Raw genomic sequence first — 14,906 nt, 5'->3', positions numbered from 1 at the left:
ATAGGCTACAATCCGACCTTTATGAACGTCGGAATCGTGATGGTGCGCATTTCTCCACCTTACATGAGGCATCCCAACATCGTTTCACCAGGGAACGCTGGTCAACTGCTGTTTGTGTATGAGAAATCAGTTGGAAACTTTCCTCATGTGAGCAGGTTGTAGGTGTTGTCACCGGCGCCAACCTTGTGTGAATGCTCTGAAAAGCTAATCATTTGCATATCATAGCATCTTCTTCCTGTCGGTTAAATTTAGCATGTGCGGCACGTCATCTTCGTGGTGTAGCAATTTTAATGGCCAGTAGTGTAGCTACTCAGGTGCAGTAACCATCTCACGACTGTATGGGATCCAAATGAATGACTATTAACTTGTGCGTCTGGCAAAAACTGCCATCTGCCACCAGCTCTGAATTTGTGTATTAAGAACTTATCTGTGTCCTAGTAACAACAGTGCGCTACTGTAAACTGCTGTTGCGTCAAAGAAGAACACTCCCGTAGTGAGGGACAATTAGTACGGCGGAGCGCAGACGCCGCAGTCCGGCTTGGGTGGCCGCGGCGCGCACGTATTAAAACGCGCTGCGGCTGACCAGCGGCCCGTATCGATCACGCCGCACTTGCCGGCGGCCGGCGGGCGCCGCTCTGTCTGCCGCCAGCGGGGTTCCCCCTGACGGCCCCACCTCCGCCACCACCACCAAAGACCACCACAGTCTCGGCAAAGTGCTGCGAACACAGCGCTTTGTTTGACTGCTGCTCCGACGCGCAAAATTTCTCCCCCTTAATAACACAGTGGTTTACACAGCGTCATAACTAAAATTGTCTAATTTATTTTTAAAGAAGTGCTGAATGTGCGTGGGTCACGTAGAGCACATGTTTGTTGTTTAAGGTAAAACTTATTTTGCGAGTTGTAGCCACTAGCTGCAGTAAGCAACGTATTCTTCTACAACTTAACCGCTTCATGCGACTTTTCCATTAAGCCTACTGCATCATTTAATCTTCTGGCTGGACAGAAAACGTTGAAGCCCCAAGCATGTATGCTACCTGCAACGACTACTTCGTATTCTCCGTCTGAGCCATTTACTTGCTATCGATCTTCCAAGTATCAGTAAGTCCTCCGCTTCCCCCCTTCCCCTCCCCCCACCACCCCCCACTTCCTAAAATTACTGAAACAGTATACGTTAAGCATGTAAATTTTTTGTGGCCAATTACGAAAAATGCTAGTTATGATGGTTTTATAAGGTTCGGATTATTTATTGGATGAATATTGCAATCCAATCAAGCCAATAAAAGAGTAAGAAACATACGAAACCAGTGGGTATCGATAGCTCCTGTTAGGTAAAAAAGATTTCGTATGTACAAATATTCGCAAAAAATTAGTTGTTTTATATTTAAATATTCATATCGCAAGTATTTGAATTGATGTTGAAGATTTCATTTAAATTTCTGTAAATTCATTTTTGTTAATTGTTTCAAAGATGTACCAGAGTTTATTATCGACGGAATTGTAAACTCTTTGATTTGCATGTTATCTTTGTTCTGTTTCGTTGCGCAGTTTTGGTGGAACCGTAGTTGTAAATCGACGGTCTTGGCGGGAATGTGAGGTGGAAAGCCTTGACGGAAGAATCACCGAATTTCTTTTTTCTGAGCCGAAAACAAAGCTACGAATGCGAAACGTTATGTACGTATTACGCACATCAAAAAAAGTTTTGCATCATCCCGGTTCCCAGAACTTCTGAAGATAGACGTTGACTATGGATATTGTATCATAGACTTACCAGAAGTTAAGTCTCATAGTGCTCAGAGCCATTTTGAACAATTTTTTTGTCTTGCTATATAAGCATCTTATTTAGAATCAAAGAAAACTCGCCTTAATACTAAGGCATTATTAACAATTTACTACATATGAATTTTTTTGCAGATTACTACTGCATATGATTTTTTTTTTTTTTTTTTTTTTTTTTTGCAGATTACAAGTGTCGTGTCTTGACGACTGCACCGACTCACTTGATTTCTGAAAGCTGAGGCTAAGATGGTTGCAGCTTGAAACCCACCGTCAGCCAAAAAGAGAATGAGCCCTCATTTGTGCACTTTAAGAGGGATGCTGGAATACGAGTATGTCGTATTCAACTTTCATGTAAAATGCTGGTGACGAATGGCATCGTAACACTGCCTGTTTCAATATGCCGGCGCGCTTCAAATAATTTGCATAAGAATGAGAACCGTCAGTTCATTTCTGTAGCGTAACAGTGCAGTACACTGACGAAGCAAGCATTCGTACTAACTACACTGTGCAACACAACTAAGGGGTCTCTTTCTGTCGCAGGTTCGAATCCTGCCTCGGGCATGGATGTGTGTGATGTCCTTAGGTTAGTTAGGTTTCAGTAGTTCTAAGTTCTAGGGGACTTATGACCACAGCAGTTGAGTCCCATAGTGCTCAGAGCCATTTGAACCATTTTTTTGGTCTCTTTCTTGCAACCCAATTATTTTTTCCTGTTGCGACGGAGAAGTTCGAATTTTGGCTAGAAGTACAAAATTTGGCTAGAAGGTTCCTTCATAGTTCCTCTGTAATGCTCCAAAAGCGCGGCGCCTTGCGACGTCAACCTCCGGCAACGCTTCGAACAGCAAGATATCGACACATGCCCAAAATGGCCACAGCTCAGACGTTTGTATGAGGCTTCAGGTGGATTATTGGCAAGTAATTCCCCACAATTCTGCGCAAGCCCCACACATCGCACTACTTCTCTTGACGCAGCGTCCAACATTCAAATGACGCTGTTTTCTTATGAGTGGCGGAAGAAAATAATTCAGACAGACCGTCGCTCAGAATCATCACTAAATAGCTTCCTGAGGCGTCATAGAGGCCGTCAATGAAACAACCCCTTCTTTATGGCGTTCATTTTCACACATTTTAGGATGCAGTATGATGTGCAACATAACAAAGTTCTTGATAATGCTAGAAACTGCTGACACACTGCAGACGTTTCAAACCTTCTCTAAGGACATCGTGGGTGTGCAAGCACATTGAACGTGATCTAACTTATTTGTAATGGAACGAGACCACAATTTCTGTTCTTGTACACAGGGTGGCACCCTAGAGACCGTCTGGAGCCATTCGACGGAATTTGAAAATCATCTGAAGCAGCAAAGGGTGTTCATGATTTTTCATCCCTCTTATTTCACGCAGTCCTGTGACATGACACTGACAAGCACAGGAATAAAACAGCAAAGGGTGAGGTCTTTGAAAATGTCCCTGTACAGCAGGGCTTAACAACTGGCCGGTTTTGAGCGCGAGTACTCGCGTCTGCTCACGCACGTGCTCGCGAGCAGGTGGAAGGTCGCTGAGTAGGGAGGGGGGGGAGGGAGGGGAAATGCGCGCGCACGTTTGAATGTGATCTCGCGTTCTTAGCAGATTTAACTAGCCATCTGAATGCTTTGAACATTTTACTACAAGGTAAAGATCTGCTAATTACTCATTTCATAGATCGAATACGAGATTTTAAAATGAAATTGACACTTTGGGTGAGTCAGCTGTAAACAGGAAACCTAGCTCATTTTCCTAAATTATCATCCATGCAAGATGTTCACAAAGACTGTGAACGTTATTCACATAGTTTAGTTGATCATCGCTTTCAAGATCTGACAGCACTAGAGAGTGATTTTGATCTGTTTCTCTCCATATTCAGCGAAAATTTAAGAGATTCGTCCTGAGCTGCAGCAAGAAATTATTGACCTGCAGTGGGACAGAGAATACAGAGACAAATTTCAGAACGAGAAAAACATTTTGGAATTCTACAGACACTTCCCTCAGGATAGATTTCCTCGTTTGCACAAACTGGCGGCTACAATAATATCAATGTTCGGTTCCACGTATGTTTGTGAACAACTGTTCTCTGCAATGAAATGTAACATGACGCGCCTGAGAAACGCGTTGTCTGATCGAAATTTAAACTGCACGCTGCGCCTAAAATGCACAAGAACAATTACTCCGAACATAGACGCAATTGTAAAGGGCAAAAAGTACAAGATAACCGAGAATCCCACACTTCAGTGACACCTTTTACTGTGTAACAGTTCACAAATTAATGCGAATGTAGAGGCATACACTAAGCTAATAAAATTATGTGGCATGTGTACATTCTCCTTTATTTGTTACATTTGTCGCAGTAATAATTCGTGAGTGATATCCCTGCAGGTGGCCGCGGATTTACATTGACTGGTGGCAGCTGTTGTGTGCCCCACGTGACTCTCCCCACTCTCCGCTCTGGTCCGGTAGTGGGGGTATCGTGCTCGCGCTGCTCCGTGCTCGCGCCTTGCTGCTCACAGCTTGCTCCGCGAGCACGTATGTTGTGAAGGCCTGCTGTACAGAGACATGCATTCTACAACGACTACGCACGCACTGGCTGGATAGGCAACTCTTTCGACTCCCCTTAGATTCTGCATGCGTCCCGTAAACACCATCCCAGCGACGTTGTGTCGGCAGGGTTGCCTATCCCGGCAGCAGGTAGTGATGAGTGAACCGTTGTTTCTGTACAGGGCCTTCAAAGGTACACAAGTGGCATCGAGTGTTCAGCTAAACTGTGGGATCTTAGAAGGAACCCTTACTGTTTTATTCGTGTGGCTGTCATTGCCACGCTCCCTCGTCAGAATTAAACAGGAGGGCGCGAAACAGAAGGGCCATAAAAGCATGAACACTCTTTGGCGGTTCGGAGCACGTTCAGATTTTGTCGAACGGCCTTGAACGATCCCTACTGTTTCTGCTCTGTATGCATGAACAAAAATTGCGGTTGTGCTCAACTCCAAAGGGTCAGACGACATTCAATGGGGTTGCACCCCTCGATGTCCTTACACAAGGGTTGAATCGATTAGCGGGTGTCAGGAGTGTCTAAGATTGCCAATAACATTGTTGTGTTACACATCGCAGTGCAAACTGTCGTTCTCGACCGCGTAATGAGTATGAATGAACACTCAAGGGAACGGGTTATTCCGTTGTCGCCACCTGTTTCATCTCTAGAGGCTTCATCCTGTCGATTGTGAGCGGTGGTTTGTCTGGAATATATTGTTCAGCCACTCATAAGAAAGCCGTGTGATCTGAATGCTGGACGTAGCGGTTCTCACGTTCATAGCAGAGGCATCAAGAGAAGGGATGAGATGTGTGGGCGACCTTCCTATCATGTTGAACGTCCAAGGCGTAGAAGAAATTATTTTATATTGTGGGCTAAGATGTCCGCTTAAATTTCTTGGAAATTTGAATTTTATGGTAAGTTCCATGGGACCAAACTGCTAAGGTCATCGGTCCATCGGCTTACACACTACTTAATCAAACTTAAACCAACTTACGCTAACGACAATACACACAGCCATGCCCGAGGGAGGACTCGAACCTCCGACGGGGGGAGCCGCTTTAACCGTGGCAAGGCGCCCCAGACCGCACGGCTACAGCGCGTGGCTCAAATTTCTTGAATTTACGAAGTGGAGCAAAGAGGAGTACTTCACTACAGGAACAACGAAGGAACTTTGAGAATATTGAAACAATAATAAAAGAAAAGCCATTGCGGAATAACTAGTAATGAAAGGAAACATCCTTATTCTCCCACCGATATTTAGATTTCCTATGAATTCGTAAACCGGAATGTCGGAATAGTTCCTTCGAAAAGGGAATGGCCGATGTCTGTGTCATTCCTTGTCTAATAGAAGACTCTGCTCCGTCTCTAAACGACCTCCACGTCGATAGGACGTGAATCCCCCAATATCTTTCTCTACAATTAACACGAAAGAAATGCCGTTCTGTTACTGTGTAACTGTGACGGAAGGATATAGACCGCACCTTGTAGTCATCTGGCAAGTGCAAACGTTCTAGAGAAAAAGTCATACGATAGTTGGTCCAGTTCCCACAAAACATCGTGTCAATATTTTTCTTTACAATTTGAAAGTTTTTACGGTACTTAATAAAGTTATACAGAGAACTGATGGGAATTCGTATCTAAGTTTCGGTTAAATCATTTTGAGAAATCATCCTATAAAAATTTAAGTATATTTCTAAAACTCTACGTTAACTGTGTATATTAGCAGTCTCATTAAAAGGTGCCGGATGTTACACACAATCTTAACTAATCTTAAGTAAGCTATTTGCAATGTGCATGATCATTGTAACGTACTAATATCAGTGTGCAAATAGGCTGGTTGTTAGTTTTGGGCACATTTGCACATCAGATTGCTCTATGGTAATCCATTATTCTACGTCATCAGAATGGTAATGATATTCTTCACCCCAGTAGCCGTCTAAGACTTAGTCATGTATATACGCTTTACTTGTTCGTGCTACATTCCTTTCTGGAAGGATCTGAGCAACATGCAATCAACTACTGGATTTATTGCTCCTAAATTTTCTGAGTCGTATGTCTCCTGCTTGTAGTAGTAACGCAACCAATTATTTACGGTTAGTATTACTTATCAAGATGGTATAACTGGAATTTATTTCATTTTAGACTGCACTTTCACCCTCAGTATGTGTTACAGGTAAAATACAGCTCTTTCAGAGCACAGTTTTCTATCAGCCACATAATAAAAATGCCACTGTCAGAGGTAAATCAGTCTGATGCTAAATTCGCCTCTAAATCTTAAGAGACGAATTAAAAGCTGTAACTAAAATTTACTTACGTGTCAGAGGAATGTGAATAGTTTGGATAAAAATTTAAAAGCAAAGAGTCTATTTTAACGGATACAGTTCACTTCACAACGAAGAAATAAGTAAAAAAGGAAAACGCATTTGCATCTGCATCAACCTGCAACAGATTAACACACAAAACATATCTACAAGTGAAACTGTCTCTATCTTTCACGCCATTTCCGCACCTATATGAAAATATTTGGTCATTCTCGTGGGGAAAGAAACGCATATATAACAAAGCTACTGGAAACTAACACACCTACTACCTATATGCATTCCTTCAGCGCGTCAAACACTAAATAAATAAATAAATAATAAATAAATCAATCAATCAAATAAAAAATGCAATGGTGATTGACCGCCAGCATCATTTATAAATAAAAACCTTTTTTCAAACTTTCCAATATCAAGTAAAGAATTGTGGCCAACGAAACGCTTCGTAAAATAGGTGCTATTGTTATAACAATCGCGTTACGAGCTCATGTTTTATGGGATATAGTTTTCCCGTTCACGGGTGACACATGAGAGAATAGTCGGAAGTCCATCATATTAGCACTTGTGCGGTGGGTTACCATTTCCGTAAGCTAAACTGTTTTGTATAATAGTCAAGATACGTTTCTGCATTTCACATTTAAAGATTCAACATTTTATTTGTACGCGTAATTCGGTACTGAATCATTACGAAATCAAGAGAATATTTGCTTCTACAGAAAAATGTGGGATCACCGCAGTTCATTCCTAGTTTTCGTACTATCTAGCGTCTTAGCGGTCACATTTAGGAACTGCTTTTATGACGAACTACTTTTGTAACGAAATACTTTAATAACCTATATTCGACTCACTTGTCTTCTTCATAATGGAATAGCAATGAATATTGTAAAAGTAGCAGGTAATCTGTTACGTTATTCATACAGAATTGCCGAAGATGAGCAGTCCTCTCTGAGTTAACAGTTACGGAAATTTATTTAAGAGGCAAATGCCCTCTTATACTGATAAAATCCTTAGCATACGCAGTAAAATAATTACGTTCAGCGGCTCATGTTTTATAGGACTCATAGAAACGGACACACACACACACAGGGTATACACTTGTTTTTTATTGAAACACTACAGTCTCATTTGTAAATGAAATTGCTCCTAGTCACTAATTTTGGCAGACTGTTTTGTCTGTAATGCAAATTCTGGAACTGGGAGTCCCCGTTTTTAAACTAACAGTTGGAAAGCTGTTTGTCTTACTCCCACCTCACTGGGATCTGAAACGGAAAACCGAACACTGATTTCAGCGCTGCCCCACTGAGTTGTGAATAAAGTGGGAAAAATGTAGAAGACTGACACTGACCTTCCATTCTGCGGTCCCACGTTGCCGCTGTCGAAGGATGAACTGGCGCTAATGTCCTCGTCAGCGATGGCCCCTGATTCCATCCCCAGTGGCGCGACGCATTGTGCTGCAAGAAAACAAGAGCCATCAGCACACACTGTAAAAAGCTGTTTAAAAATTAATGGACACTGTTTCAAATCACGAGTAATGAGAATGACTGCCATTTTGGATTCTTCCTTCAGCTTTGCATTGTGCGCTGCACCGTATTAGTAGCAAACACATACATTACCATAGACAATATATTTGGCAACACCATCGATGTTTTTAAAGTGTTTATGAGTACTACTTCTAACAACAGTTATAGTATTCTTCTTCCCATATGATTTCAAACATTGTGTTAGCGTAATTTCGAAGAAATAATCTGAACACAATAGCTTGAATGCGGAAGGGAAGAGAAACGGGAAGAAAGAGAGGGGAATAGAATCCAGTCGTATAGACGGAACAAAAGCTCGGTCTGTGTGAGAAAGAGGCAGACCGTCGCCTTTCCAGCAGTCCCCTTGAGTGGTTTAGGGACTTCAGAATCATATTCGTCAGCAGGTAGCTGAACACTGGTTGTCGCGAACATAAGTTCAGTGTCTTAAATACTGCGAAAACTCGGTCAGTATGACAGTAGAAACCGCAAGTCTCTTCAACGCATCTAACCGACCTCTGTCGTCGATCCAGCCCACAAAAATTACACTGACGGAAAAACTCCGACATCAAGATTTAATTAATATAGAGTATTGAAATTTCTGGAATATATTTGTCTGGGTAACGCATTTAAGTGATTAACGTTGTAAGTACACAGTTTAATGTAAACGAGACATGTTGTTGTTGTTGTTGTTGTGGTCTTCAGTCCTGAGACTGGTTTGATGCAGCTCTCCATGCTACTCTATCCTGTGCAAGCTTCTTCATCTCCGAATAACTGCTGCAACCAACCTCCTCCTGAATCTGCTTAGTGTAGCCATCTCTTGGTCTCCCTCTACCATTTTTACCCTCCACGCTGCCCTCAAATACTACATTGCTGATCCCTTGATGTCTCAGAACATGTCCTACCAACCGATCCCTTCTTCTAGTCAAGTTGTGCCACAAACTCCTCTTCTCCCCAATTCTACTCAATACTTCCTCATTAGTTATGTGACGTACCAATTTAATCTTCAGCATTCTTCTGTAGCACAACATTTCGAAAGCTTCTGTTCACTTCTTGTCTAAACTATTTATCGTCCACGTTTCACTTTCATACATGGCTACACTCCATACAAATACTTTCTGAAACATCTTCCTGACACTGTAATCTATACTCGATGTTAACAAATTTCTCTTCTTCAGAAGCGCTTGCCATGCCATTGCCAGTTTACATTTTATATCCTCTGTACTTCGACCATCATTAGTTATTTTGCTCCCCAAATAGCAAAACTCCTTTACTACTTTAAGTGCCTTATTTCCTAAACTGATTTCCTCAGCATCGCCCGACTTAATTCGACTACATTCCATTATCCTCGTTTTACTTTTGTTGATGTTCTTCTTATATCCTCCTTTCAAGACACTGTCCATTCCATTCAACTTCTCTTCCAAGTCCTTTGCTGTCTCTGACAGAATTACAATGTCATCGGCGAAGCTCAAAGTTTTTATTTCTTCTCCGTGGATTGTAATACCTGACATGTGCCATTACAAATGCGGATTGCTGGTACATTAATAACCGGTGTAACCGCCAGAATGTTTACTGCAAGCTAACAAACGTGCATGCACCGTGTCGTACAGGTGCCAGATGCCAATTTGGGGATGAGGTTCCATGCCTGTTACACTTGACCGGTCACTACAGGGATAGTTTATGCTGCTTGTGAATGACGCTGGAGTTGTCGTCCGATGATGTCGCATACGTGCTCGACTGGAGACAAATCTGGTGATCGAGCAAGCAAAGTCAACGTGTCGACGTTCTGTAGGGGATGTTCGCCTACAGCAGCAGTTTGTGGACAAGCGTTAACCTGTTGAAAACACCTTCTTCAAGGCTGTTCATGAATGGCAACACAACAGCTCGAATCAGCAGTCTGACGTATAAATTTGCAGTGACGGTGCTAGGAATAACCACGAAAGTGGACCTGCTGTCGTACGAAATGGCACCCCGGACTGTATACACTCCTGGAAATGGAAAAAAGAACACATTGACACCGGTGTGTCAGACCCACCATACTTGCTCCGGACACTGCGAGAGGGCTGTACAAGCAATGATCACACGCACGGCACAGCGGACACACCAGGAACCGCGGTGTTGGCCGTCGAATGGCGCTAGCTGCGCAGCATTTGTGCACCGCCGCCGTCAGTGTCAGCCAGTTTGCCGTGGCATACGGAGCTCCATCGCAGTCTTTAACACTGGTAGCATGCCGCGACAGCGTGGACGTGAACCGTATGTGCAGTTGACGGACTTTGAGCGAGGGCGTATAGTGGGCATGCGGGAGGCCGGGTGGACGTACCGCCGAATTGGTCAACACGTGGGGCGTGAGGTCTCCACAGTACATCGATGTTGTCGCCAGTGGTCGGCGGAAGGTGCACGTGCCCGTCGACCTGGGACCGGACCGCAGCGACGCACGGATGCACGCCAAGACCGTAGGATCCTACGCAGTGCCGTAGGGGACCGCACCGCCACTTCCCAGCAAATTAGGGACACTGTTGCTCCTGGGGTATCGGCGAGGACCATTCGCAACCGTCTCCATGAAGCTGGGCTACGGTCCCGCACACCGTTAGGCCTTCTTCCGCTCACGCCCCAACATCGTGCAGCCCGCCTCCAGTGGTGTCGCGACAGGCGTGAATGGAGGGACGAATGGAGACGTGTCGTCTTCAGCGATGAGAGTCGCTTCTGCCTTGGTGCCAATGATGGTCGTATGCGTGTTTGGCGCCGTGCAGGTGAGCGCCACAATCAGGACTGCAGACGACCGAGGCACACAGGGCCAACACCCGGCATCATGGTGTGGGGAGCGATCTCCTACACTGGCCGTACACCACTGGTGATCGTCGAGGGGACACTGAATAGTGCACGGTACATCCAAACCGTCATCGAACCCATCGTTCTACCATTCCTAGACCGGCAAGGGAACTTGCTGTTCCAACAGGACAATGCACGTCCGCATGTATCCCGTGCCACCCAACGTGCTCTAGAAGGTGTAAGTCAACTACCCTGGCCAGCAAGATCTCCGGATCTGTCCCCCATTGAGCATGTTTGGGACTGGATGAAGCGTCGTCTCACGCGGTCTGCACGTCCAGCACGAACGCTGGTCCAACTGAGGCGCCAGGTGGAAATGGCATGGCAAGCCGTTCCACAGGACTACATCCAGCATCTCTACGATCGTCTCCATGGGAGAATAGCAGCCTGCATTGCTGCGAAAGGTGGATATACACTGTACTAGTGCCGACATTGTGCATGCTCTGTTGCCTGTGTCTATGTGCCTGTGGTTCTGTCAGTGTGATCATGTGATGTATCTGACCCCAGGAATGTGTCAATAAAGTTTCCCCTTCCTGGGACAATCAATTCACGGTGTTCTTATTTCAATTTCCAGGAGTGTAGATTCACGTGTAGGTCCGGTGTGTCTACGCCATAAACAGGCGCTCGGCTGGCTTCTTCCTAACAGACACATGACCGTGATTGGCACCGGGGAAAGACCTGTTTTCATCATAGAACACAAGACACCTCCAGCCTACCCCAGAATTAGCTCTCGCTTGACGTCACTGTAAACACTAATGGCGGTAGTTTGGGTCCAGTGGAACGCACGCTACACAGCTTCTGTCTCGGAGCTGTCGTTGAAGTAACCGATTTGTAGAAGTTCGTTGCCTCAGTGTGGTGCCAACTGCTGCTCGAATAGGTGCTGCAGAAGCAGTACGATGCTATACGCCGAACACGGCGGTCTTCCCTCCCGGTAGTGCCACATGGCCGTCCAGGGCTTGCTCTTCTTCCCGTGATCACCGCTACCAGCAATCATGTGCAGTGGCTACACTCCTCTCAAGTCTTTCTTCAGTACCGCAGAAGGAACACCAAGTTTCTTGTATCCCTATTACACGACGTCGTTCGAACTCCGTTATGTGCTGATTATGGCGTCTTTGTCAACTTAAAGACATTCTTGACTAACGTCAACCTACCACATCCAATCTCGAAGGAAACTGACGCTCACGACCGTTACAGCGCATATTTAAAGCAAAACCTGATTTGCATCCTTGTAGTGGCACTATAACGCCATTCTTATGCGACTGGCGTGAAACTGACAGACTTCATTTTTCATATTTAGAAACACATCTACCAACTTTCGTTTATCTCAAACAAGTCCTTCAAGCTGGTATTTTTTTCCGTCAGTGTATAAATATGAATCCAGTGATCAGTCATTGTGCTACCTACCTCGACAGAAACCACGCCCTTCCTCCCACCGTACTGTAACGTACTCCCCCACTCTTACGAATCTGTCAATAATCGAACTCCTCTGTATGAACATATTTCCTCAACCACACATAGGTCTTAAAATGATACAGGGCTATTGTTTTTTCAAGGTTCGGCTGGTGGTGAAATTAAAACCACAGTGAAAATGCGATGAAGAGAAAATCTTCTGGGTTATTAGGCCGTGTCATGTTTATTCTAAAATCATCGACGTTTCGACCCCTCTGCTGGGATCTTCCTCAGGATCTTCTGGTGTCCACTACTGCTAGAAGACTGTCAGAGACGAGTGTCGCGTCCTTTTATGAAAGGGGAGTTTTCACGCGTTCGTGTTGGAGAGGTGATGGTATTGGTTTTAATTCACGTGGCTACCATTGGTGGGCCATAGTCATTGGCTAATATTCCCGCTCTGTTGCAGAAGAAGGGGGGCGTTGGTAGCTCATCTCCTGTCGATACCATTGGCGGCCCATCGTCATTGGATAGAAAGGCACTATTCTACACTTATCCCGGAGAAGGGTTATTGGTTGAACTGCCTGGTACCGCTACTGATTGATCGTCATCAGTGGCTCGATTGGAAAAGGACAGAGCTAGAGAGGTGGAATGTTTACCCAAAATATTATTGTCCGCCGAGGTGACGTGCAGCACGTTGTTTATGCCGCTCACACACCGCGGCCGCGTATGTACTTCCTTGATGGAGGGGAGCCACGATGCCGAAGCCTATAGCCGTCCTCTCTATTGAAATTAGATGAATTCTTAGAAATTTCAACCGCTTCTCGGACCTTTCCTCTATAAATGTTTGTTTCTTTAGCCAGTACACGTACGTTTTTAAAGTCGATGTCAGAGCTACAGTTATCGTGATGTTCCGCTACTGCCGATTTTGCACTTTGCTTTAGCCGCATGTGCTGTTCGTGTTCCTTAATGCGCTCTTTAACGGTTCTTCCCGTTTCGCCTATATACACTTTACCGCAGCCACATGTCGCTTGATAGACTCCTGCATTGTGGAGGCAATCGGGGGCATCCGTTTTCCGTCGGAAAAAAGTCTTTTATTTTGTTTTGACTAAAAAAAGATGTCTGAATACCATTTTTCTTTAAAATTCTGCTTATGTGGTCAGTGACCCCAGAAACGAACGGTAACCTGACGGAGTGAAAAGGCGGTTCCTCGTCATTCTTATTAGCGGTATAAATATTCCGCCTAAAGGCCCTGTCGAAACGTCGATCATTTTAGAAGAAACATGACGCTGCCTAATAACCCAGAAGATTTTAACTTCAGTGACAACGGCCACGAAAGCCTGCAGACTTATATAAAATACGATGAAGCTTTTCACAGAGGTGTTGTGTAGCATCTCTAGCATCTCTAGATCGCGTCGTGTCGCACTTTTCAGTTCTGAGCGCAGACTGAGCACGTTAAGACCTCTAGAAAAGTAGAGGCTCCCGTCACATGTGAAATACGTGCTGTCATCCGATGTTTTCATTCTGATGCCTTCCGCCTGATTCTACGCAACCCACGTAAGGTACAGGGTGTTTCAAAAATGGCCGGTATGTTTGAAACGGCAATAAAAACTAAACGAGCAGCGATAGAAATACACCGTTTGTTGCAATATGCTTGGGACAACAGTACATTTTCAGGCAGACAAAATTTCGAAATTACAGTAGTTACAATTTTCAACAACAGATGGCGCTGCGGTCTGGGAAACTCTATAGTACGATATTTTCCACATATCCACCATGCGTAGCAATAATATGGCGTAGTCTCTGAATGAAATTACCCGAAACCTTTGACAACGTGTCTGGCGGAATGGCTTCACATGCAGATGGGATGTACTGCTTCAGCTGTTCAATTGTTTCTGGATTCTGGCGGTACACCTGGTCTTTCAAGTGTCCCCACAGGAAGAAGTCACAGGGGTTCATGTCTGGCGAATAGGGAGGCCAATCCACGCCGCCTCCTGTATGTTTCGGATAGCCCAAAGCAATCACACGATCATCGAAATATTCATTCAGGAAATTAAAGACGTCGGCCGTGCGATGTGGCCGGGCACCATCTTGCATAAACCACGAGGTGTTCGCAGTGTCGTCTAAGGCAGTTTGTACCGCCACAAATTCACGAAGAATGTCCAGATAGCGTGATGCAGTAATCGTTTCGGATCTGAAAAATGGGCCAATGATTCCTTTGGAAGAAATGGCGGCCCAGACCAGTACTTTTTGAGGATGCAGGGACGATGGGACTGCAACATGGGGCTTTTCGGTTCCCCATATGCGCCAGTTCTGTTTATTGACGAAGCCGTCCAGGTAAAAATAAGCTTCGTCAGTAAACCAAATGCTGCCCACATGCATATCGCCGTCATCAATCCCGTGCACTATATCGTTAGCGAATGTCTCTCGTGCAGCAATGGTAGCGGCGCTGAGGGGTTGCCGCGTTTGAATTTTGTATGGATAGAGGTGTAAACTCTGGCGCATGAGACGATACGTGGACGTTGG

At 44.8% G+C, this 14,906-nt stretch overlaps 1 protein-coding gene across 1 annotated transcript in view; it reads right to left on the bottom strand.

Annotated features, from left to right (window-relative positions):
* Window positions 1-14,906, bottom strand: part of LOC126259594 (discoidin domain-containing receptor tyrosine kinase B-like) — a 416,947-nt gene that overhangs the window by 221,868 nt on the left and 180,173 nt on the right. The window contains exon 3 of the mRNA XM_049956504.1: window positions 8,000-8,105. Within this exon, the coding sequence (XP_049812461.1) occupies window positions 8,000-8,105 (106 nt within the window). The remainder of the gene's footprint in view (window positions 1-7,999; window positions 8,106-14,906) is intronic.

The sequence above is a fragment of the Schistocerca nitens genome, chromosome 5, assembly GCF_023898315.1.
Source record: "Schistocerca nitens isolate TAMUIC-IGC-003100 chromosome 5, iqSchNite1.1, whole genome shotgun sequence".
Lineage (NCBI taxonomy): Eukaryota > Metazoa > Arthropoda > Insecta > Orthoptera > Acrididae > Schistocerca > Schistocerca nitens.
This window is presented reverse-complemented; position numbering and strand designations above follow the sequence as displayed.